This window comes from Humulus lupulus, chromosome X, assembly GCF_963169125.1.
Source record: "Humulus lupulus chromosome X, drHumLupu1.1, whole genome shotgun sequence".
Taxonomy (NCBI): Eukaryota; Viridiplantae; Streptophyta; class Magnoliopsida; order Rosales; family Cannabaceae; genus Humulus; species Humulus lupulus.
The window spans coordinates 159,110,669-159,124,924 of record NC_084802.1 but is presented as its reverse complement, the minus strand read 5'-3'; the positions used below and the strand labels follow the sequence as shown (position 1 = coordinate 159,124,924).

The 14,256-nt window shown below is 34.7% G+C and overlaps 1 protein-coding gene and 1 long non-coding RNA gene across 6 annotated transcripts; both read right to left on the bottom strand.

Moving 5' to 3' along the window:
• Positions 1-806: 806 nt before the first annotated feature.
• On the bottom strand, positions 807-3,034 carry LOC133804598 (uncharacterized). Its single transcript, XR_009878550.1, has 3 exons — positions 1,635-3,034; positions 1,410-1,475; positions 807-1,245 (listed from the first exon to the last, which is right to left on the bottom strand). It is a non-coding gene; the product is annotated as an uncharacterized LOC133804598 (long non-coding RNA).
• A 5,024-nt stretch (positions 3,035-8,058) lies between these two features.
• LOC133803727 (uncharacterized) lies at positions 8,059-13,979 on the bottom strand. 5 transcript variants are annotated; one of them, XR_009878121.1, is made up of 5 exons: positions 13,415-13,979; positions 11,386-11,511; positions 8,561-9,984; positions 8,372-8,446; positions 8,059-8,275 (listed from the first exon to the last, which is right to left on the bottom strand). XR_009878121.1 is itself a non-coding variant. In XM_062241841.1 (3 exons), exons 1-3 carry the CDS (start codon positions 13,738-13,740, stop codon positions 9,558-9,560), a joined length of 396 nt encoding a protein of 131 aa, XP_062097825.1. In that variant the 5' UTR covers positions 13,741-13,979; the 3' UTR covers positions 9,329-9,557. The 5 variants fall into 5 exon arrangements, 1 of the variants encoding a protein (XP_062097825.1); XR_009878120.1 differs by having other exon boundaries at positions 8,060-8,275; positions 8,561-10,042; XR_009878119.1 differs by lacking the exon at positions 11,386-11,511 and having other exon boundaries at positions 8,064-8,275; positions 8,561-10,042.
• Positions 13,980-14,256: the final 277 nt, after the last annotated feature.

The window sequence follows — 14,256 nt, the reverse complement described above, 5'->3', positions numbered from 1 at the left end:
GCGTCGAAACAAAACCCGACGAACCCACTTATGAAGACACTTCCTTCAATGTTGTTTATGGGTCATGTATGTAACAAGGGATCAAGGGTAATGCCTCCCATGCTTTAATGGCGAGTGGAAGAATGTTAAAATTTATGCCCTAAAATCATCTAAAGACATTTTATTGATTTAAATAAAAGTACAATTTTATTATATTTGAATGTTATAATTATTGTTTGAATAATTTATATGTATAATAAGAAAATTCCATATTCATTTATGAAGATATGATCTTATATTAGTACGAGAAAATTAAGATCATATACAATGAATAAAATCGTCGGTAACATATTAAGGTAAGAAATCTTTAATGAATGGTTACTGGTTAGTTTGCTAAGCATACGGGATTAGGTAATCTAGATTCAAATTACTGATGTGGATAAACATCTTGGTAAAAGTACTGTATATAATAGATATTAGATATGACAGGGCTGATATGAATTAACTATCTCTATAAACTTATCGTTTGCCATAATGATTTAATTCTTATGATAATAGATGATCATTTATAGATCAGTCTAAATCCTAAGTATTCATGAACTCTTGTTTGTGCTTATTGGATCTTTTGATTCACTCGTTAAGGTTTATTAGTATAATGAGGCTAGTGACTTTTGTTTTGGTGATCCAATATCATGAATGGCTAGGAACATTGTAACACCCTACTAATCCAGGATTGTTACACTTTGTATTAAAAATTGTGCTTAACTCATTAAGCAAGTCATTTGGACATGAAACGCGTAATGAAAGTTAAGATTTTGGTAGAAAGAGTTAAACTTTTTATTAAATAGTTTTAACATGTACAGGGGATCTCGAAAAAAGTTTATAAACAAAATATAACATGTCTGGAGTAACAACAAGGGTCGACCTAAAGGGAAAAAATTGAACTCAACCCTAGTCCCTCAAAATGATCCCAACCATGGCAGTCGAGCAGACTGAGTATGTACACACCACCCCCAAAGCTCTCCAACTAATGGCTGGTCCAGCTTACCCTTGCTCTTACCTGCACCACAAAGCATTCGTGAGCTAAGGCCCATCAAGAAAACTTAGTTTAACAGAAACAGATATTCAATAACATGTAAATAATAATTAACATGCTTAAAAGTTATAAATTAACTCATTTACACGGCACGTGCCGAGAGACTGCATACCGCACCCCTATAGTGGCCCGACCATCACAGCCTACACTACGTGTGATTATCGCCTAATCTGGCCCATGTCAGTCATTCACAAATAAGTGCACTACATCAGATGCATTAAACACATTTATAGAAAAACACAAAATAGTTCAATCATATACAGTACACGGTCATAACTGAATTCACAAGTCGGGACCAATGCCCTAAGCTAGGTGCAAGTGTCGATTTTCTTACCTTGTGTCATGTGCAAGTAGTGATACAACCACGAGCATGATCCCTTTCCCGAGCCTTGATGTAATCCTAGACACATAACAAACAGTTTCCTCATTAAGAACAAAATCTAAATACGGATTCCACAACTATTCTTGAGCTCTCGGGACTTCCAATTCAACAAATCCGAGTGATGGAACCGTCCCCCGAGCCCCCAAGATTTTCCCAAAACTTAATAAAAAACCATACCTTGAAGTGGCACAAGCTCCCAAAAGAAATAGAGACACCAAAAATTCCCTTGCCTCAGTGAGGGGTGCCACAACACAAACCCAGAATTCTGAGTTTCTTTCTCTGTGATTTCTCTGACGTAAAATTGCTCCTAATCGACCTAAGACCGCCAGAACTCATCAATTCAAGTTTTCAACCAGATTTCAACCAAATTTTGACACAAATATAAGTTACCCAAGTGCCAATGAACCCATAAACATCATCAAAACACTCAAAAACCCAGAAATGCCAAGAATCACAATCTTGAGCTTTTGAAACTCAAGCTTTCTACCAATCTGAAAATTAACCTCAAACTCATGGCAACCAAAGGAAAAGAGTCTACAAATTAGTTTCTGAACTTACCCCCAAGCTAAACCTACCCATAAACATCACCCAACAACCTCAAAATTCAAAATTTATTCAAGAACACCAAGTTGCATCAAGAAAACCCAAGAGCAATACAAAGAAGATGAAGAACAGAGAAGAGATTCTTACCTCCTCTGAGATTCCGAATATCCAAGCATACTATGGCCTTAGACAGCTCCTAATCCTCCTCTAAGAACTCAAATTTCCCTCCCAATCCTGGGAAAGCAAGAAGAACCTTAGTTAAGAACTCTTCCCCTTGAAAAATGCTAGAAGAGCACCAAGAGGAAAAGTGAGAGAGAGATACACGTGAGTGAGCCTAAGTGCTCAGCACTTGGTCCCCAATTAATCTATACCAATGGTCAAATGACCATTTTCCCCTAGCTTTGACTTACCCTCAAAGTTATGCCAAGGGCATTTTGGTCATCTTTCCTAAACCCCACTAAACCTCAAATTCCACAACTAAATCCAAATTAAATCATTAATCTCAATTATTCTCCCAATTAAATTCCATTTACCAATATTTGCCAATAAATCCTGGTGATTTGCCAAATTACAAAAATACCCCTAGGCTCAACCAGAGTCGGGTATTTATCCCTGTTGTGACTTTCCTGCTAATTTTCTCAAAAGGATCAACTCATGCAGAATATCTCAAATATATCTACATAATAATGTGGTCTCAAACACATACCATATAAAATTACAATTATACCCTCAATGGGTCAAAATTATGAAAATGTCACTTTTTAACAAAATTGGATCTTTAAGCATATTTACTACACACATGCATAAGTAGTCATATTATATTATAACTCATATATTTCACATACTCACATTTATATATATATATATAATTAAATTCACCAAATCAAATCCCAATTATGCTCTCTTGGCACTTTAACAAAGGAACTAAATCCCATTAGAAGTTTTAGGACGTTATAAACATGATTTACAATATTGGAATCCATATTTTCCTAACAGGTCAAATATTGGTTCCCTTAAGGGTTAATTCTTGAATTGAATAGTTAGTGAACTCAAATCTATAATTTGATTATATATTAATTATTCGCTAGAGAATTACTGGTACTTAAGGAACAAGAAGCAATTAGAAGGGTAAAACGGTAATTTTGATCAGCTCTAATTGACGAACCAATAATTGGAGTACAAAACTACATTTATTGATTAAATCAATGGACTACACAGAAAACTCTATACATATAATTCTATAAATAAGATTATTAGAGTGCAATTCCATATTTATAGTGGAGATCGTGGAATTAATAAATAAGATTATTATATTAAAGAGTTTGATTAATAATCTTGTTTATTGGAGCTTCATCTTATAGGTCAATGGTCCCCAGGTCATTTCTGTCCTACACTATCAAGGGTAAGGATGCTATAAGGAAGATTTGTAGAGATAATGACTAATTGTAAATTAATTAATTACTTTACAATATAGTTTTTATTTTGAAAAATGTTATGTTAAAATAAATTATAATCATGTTTTGATTAATATAGAGAGAGTTTATTTATTATCTTATTATAAGATATTTATTATTTAAAACTGATACTTTAAGATAAAGTTGATTTAGAATTAAATGTTATTTATTTTGGGATAAATATATTATTTTAAATATTAATCAAACAAAGAAATGAGAAATTCAGGGATAGCCAAATAGTGGCACACGCCACTCACTGTTCTGCACAATGAGTGGCGCCACTTTCAGGGATATCCTATCCGAGGGATTTGAATTTTGAATTTAAATTAAATAATTAAAATAGATGTAACTGATCAGTTTTATTTAATAAAATAAAGATTAATTAAATTAGTTAATTATTGTTATAAACCTGAAAAGAATCGATACTTTTCATAAGTTTAGAAGCTTTTTATTTTGACTGCTGGACTCTCTCTAAGAAAAGAAACAATAGAATTCTAGAAATTTATATAGCCTCTCTCTTCTCAATCCTTTCTAAATCTCATGTGTTGAGTACATCTAGATAGTCTAAATCAACTTTTGAATCCAACGTGCCCACACATGTCCTTGTGTGTTTCATGATTGGCTTGGAAGAGTAAGGTGTGAGCTTTCAAAAAGGATAGGAATGTCGATGATTTATACGAAAAGATTCAAGAACACTTGATAGGCAACTATAAATAATCTCTTATTTATTTATGTGTCATGTAATATATCCATACATGTATGATCCTGACTGGTATTAATAAATATTTTAAAAGATCCTATCCCGCTGTGTATTCTTATTTTTCTCATTTAATACGAACATCAACAACAACAATACCAACAAATACTATTCTAGAGGGAACTTAATTTTTTCGGCCCCAAATAAGTTCTCTACAACTTATATTCATATGCAATTCGGATCATCATATCCTAATATAGTTCATAGCATGCATCACATCAATAATCCCTATATTTGATTCTTGTATTCAATCAGATAAATGAAATCCCTAACATCAAATAGAGAGAGCATGCATCATATCAATATTCAATTAAGCAATAGTCATATCAATTATCAACTACTATCAAGGGTGTGGCAACACCAGTCTAATAATGGTCCACGGTTATCGGGCCCTCAGCCTCACTAGCGTATTTTATTGCCATTAGTACCATTAGTGCCATTAGGTATTCTTACCACCTCACAAGCATACGAGCTCTGTGGAATAATGCTCACAGCCATCTCATCTAATTTTGAATATCCTTTAAAACCTACTTTTTGGTATAAAAAAAAACTCACAATATTTCCAAGTGTTGTAAATTTGTTTCATTTGTGAAAATTTCCAAAATTTGGAAGGCTGCAATTTTAAAACCTTGAATCCAAAAGTTCCCAATTTTTACAAAGCCATTCTTGGATATCCCAAGAAGTTCCATAAATTTTTTTAGATAAAAGTACAAATGTTAACTAGGTGAAATTGTCATCAAAAAGTCTAGTCTAAAACTCTTTTATTTTGAAATCCATATTTTTCCTAAAATGAAGAGACATACAAACTCCAGTCGGCTTGGTATTTTGATCTAAATTTTCTTAGGTAAAAATTTGGTTATGTTAGAAATATCATTGAGAAAAATTAGGCCAAAAAATTAATTTTTGCTTGGTGAAAAACATTCACCAAGGTGGTTGATTAGAAGGTTTTATTTCAAAATCTTGTATTTTCTTCTAATTTTAGAAGGATACAATTCCTAGACTTTTTATTATCTTTCTTTGAAACTTTTCATGTTGATTAAAAATATACAGAGTGTTCAGTTCGAAAATAAACCTAAAATATTCAATTTTTCCTACTCAAACATTTTTTCAAAGTGCAAGGGTCAAACTGACCAAAAACGATTTTCCAGACTTCATGCCAACTTTAATATTTTACAAATCTCAATATATTAATCATATTTCCATGAAATTTTCCAGATTTAAAGAAAGATAATAAAAATTTGCAGAAAATTTCATTAGAAAATTCTTTGATTTACCATGTCAACAACAAGCCCAAAATTAGTGAATCTCGTCAGCCCATCATTTTTCCCTGATTTGTACAAGTTTCACAAAATATGCATAACTCCTAGCATATAAAATATTTTTGAGCATTTCAAAAGCCTAAAATAATGTAATCTTACTATAAAATTTATTTATGAAATAAGTCGTTATGGCGGTGCTTGACCGGGGAAGTCAAGTCAAAAACTTTGGTAGCAAGCATAAGATCATACAACTTTGTGGAACTTTGGACTCCAAGCTAATAACAAACATAAGATCATACAACTTTGTAGAACTTTGGACTCCAAGCTAATAACAAACCCTACCACCATGCATGAATATACCATACATCATAAATACAATATTACAGGCCAAAAGAAGAATGTAACACATAACACACTCATACAAAATAGATTTCTTAAGCTTGTACAAATCATAATCAAAAGTTCGCTAGAGTTTTACCTTAGTTGCTCTAGGTTTTTGTAGCATCCCAAAATTTGCTAATAAGGCTTAGGGCCTTGATTAGCATGCCTGGAGGACAATAAGTGATTTATTACGTTAATATGTGAATTTGTTGAGTATGTGATTAGAAATGCATGTTTAGGTTAATTAAATATGCATGTGGGCCCCATTTGGTTATTAGGGGCATGTTTGTAATTTTTTCCTGTTGAGGGTGTAAATGCAATATTTGTGATTATTGTGATCTTTACCACGTGTGAGTGGTGATTTATTTGAGATGCACGATCTGAGATAGTCCAAGGGAGCGGTTTAGCTAGGAAAGTCACAACAAGGTCGAATACCCGGCTCGAGAGGAGTCTAAGGGTATTTTGGGAATATTACATGTGTTCGGGAATTATTGAGTAACGGGTAGTAATTTATTAATGGTTGAGACATGTTGGGATTTAACGGGGATTTATAGGAATACTCAGGGACTTAACGGGGTTTGGTAAATGACTAAATTGCCCTTGGGTTACTTAAGGGTTAAGGATAAGTTTAAAGGGCAGTTTGGTCATTTGGCAAGAGTAATACTTAGGAAATCACTGGAACAAAGCAGAAGACTCCCTCTCTCTATATCTCAGTTTCTCTCTCTCTCTTTGGGTGCTTGGAGGCTGAAGAAAACTCAGAGGGAATTAAGCTAGGAATTCAAAACTCAAGGGTGGAATTTGGGAGGCTAGAAGTTTGAGGATTTGGGAAGACAATTCTCGACTTGAAATATCATTGAGGTAAGATTTGTTGTTGACTATTTTATTAGAATTCTGGTTTTAACCTTAAGTATGTGTGGGTGGAAGATTTCCGCTTGGCTTTATGTTTTGATGAGGTTTTAAGCTAGCTTTTTGTTAGGTTTTGTTGCTGGGACTATTCTAGAACTATTGTGGTGATTAAATTGAGTTGTTAGATTGGTTTTAGGGTAAATTGGCTAGGTTTTGGTTGTGAAAATAGGGGATTTTTATGGGTTCGAAAGGTCGGGCCACGGCATTGTTCTTGGTGAGTCGCGGCCCTCTAAAGCAGAGGGAGGCCAAGAAGAAGGGCGGGCCGCGCGTGCCCTATAGGTTGGGCCGTTGCGCGTATAGGCAAAAATGGGAGGCTGGGCTTCTGGTTGAGGCGGGCCGCAGCACAGGGCCTTGGGGCCACGACCCTTAATGGGATGTTGGACCCTGTGAAGGTTTTAGGCTCAGGAATCCAAAAGTTAAGACTCGGGATGGATTTTATCACCCAGATTGATAGAATTCAAGGTCCCGGAGACTAGAATTATAGTCCAAAGTTATTTAATGGATTAGAACTTGATGGATGGATATTGTTGATACATTGTGACTAGATTTTCAACGAGGCTCAAACTAGGGAACTATGCTCAGGATACCGACGCTCGGAAAGCTTGGGACACAGGTAAGAAAAATGTTGTACCCATAGAGTAAGGCGCGGCCCTATAGTTTGTATTGCAGTGCATGACCCTATGTGATTATGTTGCAGGGCGTAGCCCTATTTATTATGTTTGTATTTGTTTAAGTATTTGTTAAATTTATGCTATGTGTTGCATATCTATAAATGTACGGCAAGGACCGGGAACTTTGAAGGTCAAGAACGACAAGAGCCAGGAACGGCGAAGGCCGAGAACGACAAGGCCAAGTACGGCAAGGGGCCGGGAGCAGCGTTAAGCACGCGAAGTGCAAGTTGCTAAGGTGAGACCCTTCTCAGATGCCTGGGACATCCTCACGGTGTAGACCACGAACCCAGGGCCTGGTAAAGCGCCTTGGACGACATGGCCGTTATGTGTTTAGCCTGTTGGCTACTTTGTTACATGCGGATTGATAGTTATGCATAAGTTGATTACTTGTGTGGAGTTTTCTTGCTGGGCTTCGACTTACGGGTGCTCTATGGTGCAGGTAAGGGCAAGGGAAAGGTTGATCAACCATGAGTACAGAGAGCATGAAGTGACGTGTACATGTTCGGCCTGCCTGGCTGCCACGGCCAAAGGTATTTTTGGGAGATGATATGTATTATACCTAATTTTGTCGTCTAGTCGACTTTAATCATATTTTGAGTTGTAAATATCTCTAAACAGTATTTTGGGATCTCAAATGTATAACGTTTTACAATTTCAATCAATGGTTACATTTCAAATTATATGACTTTTATTACAGTTTAGCTACACTCTTAACCTAAAACCTCGATTAGCGAGTTAATTGCACGTTTTAAACTCACTTTGTAATGAATCTAAGGAAGTATGGCGTTACAATTTTTGTTGTATGTGTTCCTCCAAGGTTTCGGGCCTCACCACTATCCTTTAATACCTTCAAACATCTCCAAAAATATCACCAAGTCAGATCATAACCCAAGGAAAAGAAGAAAACAAGGGAAGAAATGGACATTCAAAACTAGAGGGTTACCTCCTTGATTATCAAGGTTGAATACAAGCTTCTAAGAGATCTTGAGAAACTTGTGATAGCCTTGAGCTTCTAGACCTTAAAACAATGGTTAAGAATGGTTCTAGCCTTGAACTTCATATATCACATTGCACAACGGAGCCCTAGGCTTTGGCATAGAGAAGAACAAGAAGAAATGGCGAGAAAACTCACCTTGAACTTTGTATTATCAAAGCTTAAATTCAAGCATCCATGGAGTTTTTCTTGAGAGACCAAGAGAGAGTGAGAACACAACTTGAGAGAGAGATAGAGATCTAAGGCTGCTCTGAATTTTTCAGAGCTTGTTTGAATGAGTGAAATGAGAGGGAGCGGCTGTGATGATGGTGAGTTGACGTGGCTTGGGGTGGAGTAGCTTCTAGGCTCAACAAGTATCACAAGACACCATTGAGAGTTGACTACCACATGTGATTAGCCCAATACACTCATTCACTTCCTAATAATCTATTAATTTTCCCATTTTGATTTAAATAATTAACTTAAAAATTTAAAACTATAGTGCATTCTTGAATTTTTGCACGAGTGTTTTTTGAAATATGCCCAAAAGTCCACTTAAGGGGTGATTGAGCCCAAAACTAAGGCCCAAGGATGGTATAAACCTAAAACCCATTAAAACATGATAAAAATATAAATATAGCCACCAAAAATGTCATCAATGTCCCCTTGTAGAATTGTGAAAACCATTTTAATTTGTTTACCCCAATAAGGTCAAATAAGCATTTTCTCTCAAAATACATATTAGGATTCTTTCCTAAAAATTTTATTTAAAATTCTCTCATGTAACTCTTAATATTCCTATGCCCAAAAAAAATTATTTGCCATAATTATTTGTTTTCTAATATTTATTATCTAATATTTTTCCCGTGTAAGATTTTTATTTCGGTCCGGAACAGAAATTCTTAGTTTGAACAAAAGTCAATTAAATTCAGAATAATGTCGCATCTTAATTTGAACTTTGATTTTCAATCATATTACAACCCAAGTATGATATATATTATGGGAATAAAATCCCGATCCGAATTGCTATTACCACGTGCCCAAAACATGAGGCGTTACAAAATCTCACTGACAAGACAAAAAATACTTACAGTGTGTTGTGTTGAGGCCTTCCCAATCTTCATATGCATACTCTGAGGGTCTCCAGGAGCCTAAATCAAAGTATGATCTGATACAAAATTGTAACGACTTGATTTTCATACTTTGTTGAATCACTAAAAACGACAGTGTTTCCTAGTGGTCACCTCTAGAAAAGTCAATGTTTTGAAAATGGTCGTTAAAGGTCCACTTTGAAAACATGAATCATTACTTAACTACTGAAATCATTGTTAATGCATTGTATTGGAATCCCAAATAGTTAAAATAAAAAAAACAAAGTATCTTGGATGCATAAAGAGTAATGTTTGTAAGACAAGTCATCTCGTAAACATTCAAAGAAAACAAAAACTTAAAATAGTAATAAATGACTCTTGTAGAAGACCTTGAAACCCTACCAACCCTACAGGTTGGTTAATCACAATATGCATATTAAGATGACATCCCTTGCAGCCCACCAGCACTGAGACATTATGCCTTATTCTTACCTGCACATTATAATGCCTTGCTACGTCAGGTACATCTGTCGTACATTCATAGGATGTCCTACAAATATTCCAGGCATCTAACATTAAAACTATAAAGCAAAGTCTATAAAAATGCGAAAAATTTAAAACTTTACAAGCTGTCCAAGTATCAAGCCACACCCAAAAAGGTTTGAATTACAAAATAATGAGCTAAATCTTAGTAAGTAAAACTCATGAAATGGATAAATGCATACACAATTCTTTGTGACAAAAGATTCATGACAGATTATGCAACCATAATGATAAATATAAAAGGACGACAATAAAAGTCCAAAGCCCCTCATCATTGTCTCTGATAATAAAATACTGACACGATAATTCTGTGTCTACTCTTATTAACCGCTAATAATTATAAGCTCTTGTTTGTCTCCTATCACAGAAACAAGTTAAGCATAAGCCCTCAACTAGGGTTCAACCATAGCCTTTGACTAAGGCGTGTCGGAAATTTAGTAATTATAGTAATACCACACTCTCAAGACTTTCACGGTCGAGACATTATTCCATGCCAACACTATGGTCTATGATAATCGTAGGAACACCCATTTGTTTAAGTCCTCAACAGAGAACCTTTACCTTTTTGCATCACTGGTAAATTTGTGGTTGTCAATTAACTATAATATCCTTAACAAGCCTTGCTGATTGTACAATCCACTGTACCAATCCTAACATAGATTCTTAAATAACTCAACTTGGTATTGATCCTGTATGACGAAAATTATATTTTTTTTCACGATACTGAGCTTGATTTTTCTCTTAGACTTATTCTAGACTTTATTGTGTTTTCAACACTCTCTACCTGATTCAAAAACCTACCTTTCGTCCCTTAATACCTTTAGTACATTTTTATTTAATACATAGGTTCACTCGGACCACTCAGGCATTAACTGGTTTTAGGAATCATCTTGTTCTAACTCGGGTTTACATTATCCTTAAAAGAGATATTAACTCCTTATGACTCTTACACTATCCTTGACAGATATATTAACTCCTTATAAAACTATGTGGGTTAGACACGTTTATTGAAAAATTATGCTAAGGCGGTCGGGTGATGTATCACGACCTTAGGCTCACAATTATGTTTCTGGTACTCATGACAACTGGTTCAAAGCCTTTGACTATTCTATAAGTCAGATCTCATATTAAGGCTCGGAAATCAACATTCAAACCTAACCGTACAAAATGTGAACCTTATATGTTAACCTTGAGACCTGAAAAAGGAACACGTACTTAGGCCACCAGGTCAACTAGATAACAATAATCTATGTGTACTCTCTAGAGTACTGTAACCAATCACAAATCATAAAAAAATCCTTAAAGGTCATACTTGGCATAGTTTCCTAAATTGGGTTTATCGAACCATACCTTATGACTGATTACCTTTACTAGTTACAGTTCGAGCATAACTTGAGTTTGCCCATGACTTGCACCAATCCTAATATTTCATCAATAGTTCAACTCACGGAGATCACAGCCAATAATGGTATTAACCTGCAGAGTAACCGACCAATAAAGAAAATTATTTCTAGAAGTCAACTTGAGAGTTACCAAAATTATTCGGGGGCTAACAGGCATCTCTAAAACATATCCATAAAATCAATAATGGAGACTCGAGTCTCAACACTAGTATTTCAGTCCTAAATTCCCAGCAAGGATAATGATTTAATTTCCAAGAGCATTAATATTATCATGGGTGTAAGTGTATTCACACTGACTTATCGAGACTCCTAGGTTTATCCATCATACTTAACTCCTCGCCAAAAAGCCATGGTAGCTAATCTTACCATCAACACATAGTGTCACGGATTTGAACCGGATTATACAATATCATAATGGAGCATAATAAGCACCCCTAGGATCATGTAGACTCCTAAGTTTATTCGGTATAATCATCTCTTGGCAACAATGTCACGGTTGCGACCTGAACCACAAATATCTCACGTGGAGCATCAGTACGCCCTAGTCCTTGTCTCTAAATGAGCCATCTCTCGCTAGTGTAACAAGTCCTAATTCTAGCAAATAATACACTAGTTTATTCATATAGTGACCACAAAAGTCAAAGATTTACTTACAATATATCAAATTACTGAACACAAATTCCATCATTGAACCAGCATTCAATAATATAATATAATCTCAGGCACAGAGTCAACCATTCACAATCTCAACGACAATACAATCAGACAACCCATGCATATCCTTAAAATCAATTCGTAGTCATATCCAAGAACATAAAATCAAACAATTCAAATGTAGTTACGAGATCAAGATTCAAACATATGACCAAGTAGTTACAGTTCACATAAGGTAAGATCTACTTACCTCAAGTCCTTAGATAAATAAGATTGCTCAGCAAGAGTTATCATCTAATCATTTCTTATAGTCTTAAATTAGGTTCAAGAATAAAAATTGATTTAATCACTAACTCACTAAAATATACACTTTTAAACTTAGTTCATAGCAACGGCAATATAATTATAGAAATGATAATATTAATTATCATCTACTAGTAGCCCTAACCACAAAATCGTAACGACTTCATAAACATATCCATAGAACCCTTATTATTATTAGTACTGACCGAAGTCATACTAATATTCATATTGGTAAAAATAATAAAAAAACAACTCATGTATAATTTCAAAGCGGTATAAGTACAGATCACTTAAAACGGGGCCCTTATTTGTGAATGAATTCACTATGTCCATGGCCCATGAACTTAGTTTCAAGTGATTATAAATAAAAACAGCTTAAGGCTCATGCTCGTCACACTTGAACTAATTTGTTTGGAAACCACTAACTTATTCTTTAAAAAATCCATGATAAATAAAAATAAAACATTCTTTTAATTAGAAGCTCTTGCATTTATTATGAAAATCATAATCAAATTGTGATAATAATATCGTTCATTAGGTCCTATATAAAAATTGATATCATTAAAATTGTCCAAGAACTCAAGATTGTAAAACTGGAATTAAATAATTTGAAAGCCATTTACTTCTTTCTTTCTAATCCACCAAAATCATAAATAACAATTTTCCTTGATAATAATTCTAATATTATTATAAAAAACATATTGATTAAATCGTAATATAATATTATTTAAGCATAAGAAATTCTTAACAATATAATTACTAATAAATATAATTATACTAACAATAGTAAATTCCTTTCACAAATCCTTTGTACAAAAATACATCTAGATACTAATTTATTTTCAATTCTGTGACTGTTCTTTTAAATTGTCCCTTTCTTTCAAAATCCAAAACCATAGTTTTCCGTTGATAACAACTTTGACAATATTATGAAATCCACACATATGGCTCAAAATACTATGTTGCTCATAATAATTCTTAATATGGCACTAGGAATGGTGGTTGGCCGAGAAACTCACCAGAGCTCTAGCGACGGCAGCAGAACCACCACTCCACGGTGGTGGTTCAAGAAAATAGCAACCAGACTTCGAAGCCAAAGATAAGGGGAACCTCGTGGTTGGGGTCGTTTGGCTTGGAACGAACCGTGGTGACCAGATTTGCTTGTGACCTTCATGAATTTCAGTGAGTTCATCTTTCCTTTTCGACCACGATTGGTGATGACCCATGATTGAGTTTTGAAGCCCGTGTGACACTGAGTATGGTGGGGGTGGGGGTGGGGTTTCAGCTTGTAGTGGCTTGGGGTGATAAAAAAATGATCGGAAGCATTCGAAAATTTTAGTGTCATCACGACTTTGAAGCCTCTGTTGACGGCCTTAAAAGGCCCCTATGGAGGTGAACTTCAAGGGTGGAGGGTTTCAGGGGCCAACAATCTTGGTGGGGCGGTGCGTGTACGTCTCTCGCGAAGGGAAGGGGATCGATCGGGATTGGTAGGAACACTGGAGGGGAGGAGAAAGTGAGATTGGGAGGGAGAGAGAGAATCCGAGAAAGAGAGAAAGGTAGTGTAATTTTAAAATTAGGGTATAATTTTTTTTTAATTTATTTTCTTATTTAATTAATAAATAAAAAAAATTATTTCTATTTATATATTAACTATATAAATAAAAATTATATTATAAACCAATTTATTTTAAATCTAACACATTCCCAATTCTTATTTTTTTCAATTTTAGCCCCTTAACATAATATATTGTTTTTTATTTTAAAAATCCTTATGTTGATGAGGTTTTTTGTCAAACAGGGATTTAGGAATTCGAAAAAAAAGAGATTAGGCTTCTTGTAAAACGAATATGAGGAAAGATAA

Coding starts and splice junctions, on each gene's coding strand:
- LOC133803727 (XM_062241841.1), bottom strand. CDS start 13,740: ATGACACTAAAATTTTCGAATGCTTCCGATCATTTTTTTATCACCCCA. Junction 10,043..13,414: donor CTGCCGTCGCTAGAGCTCTG/GTGAGTTTCTCG, acceptor GAATATTTGTAG/GACATCCTATGAATGTACGA.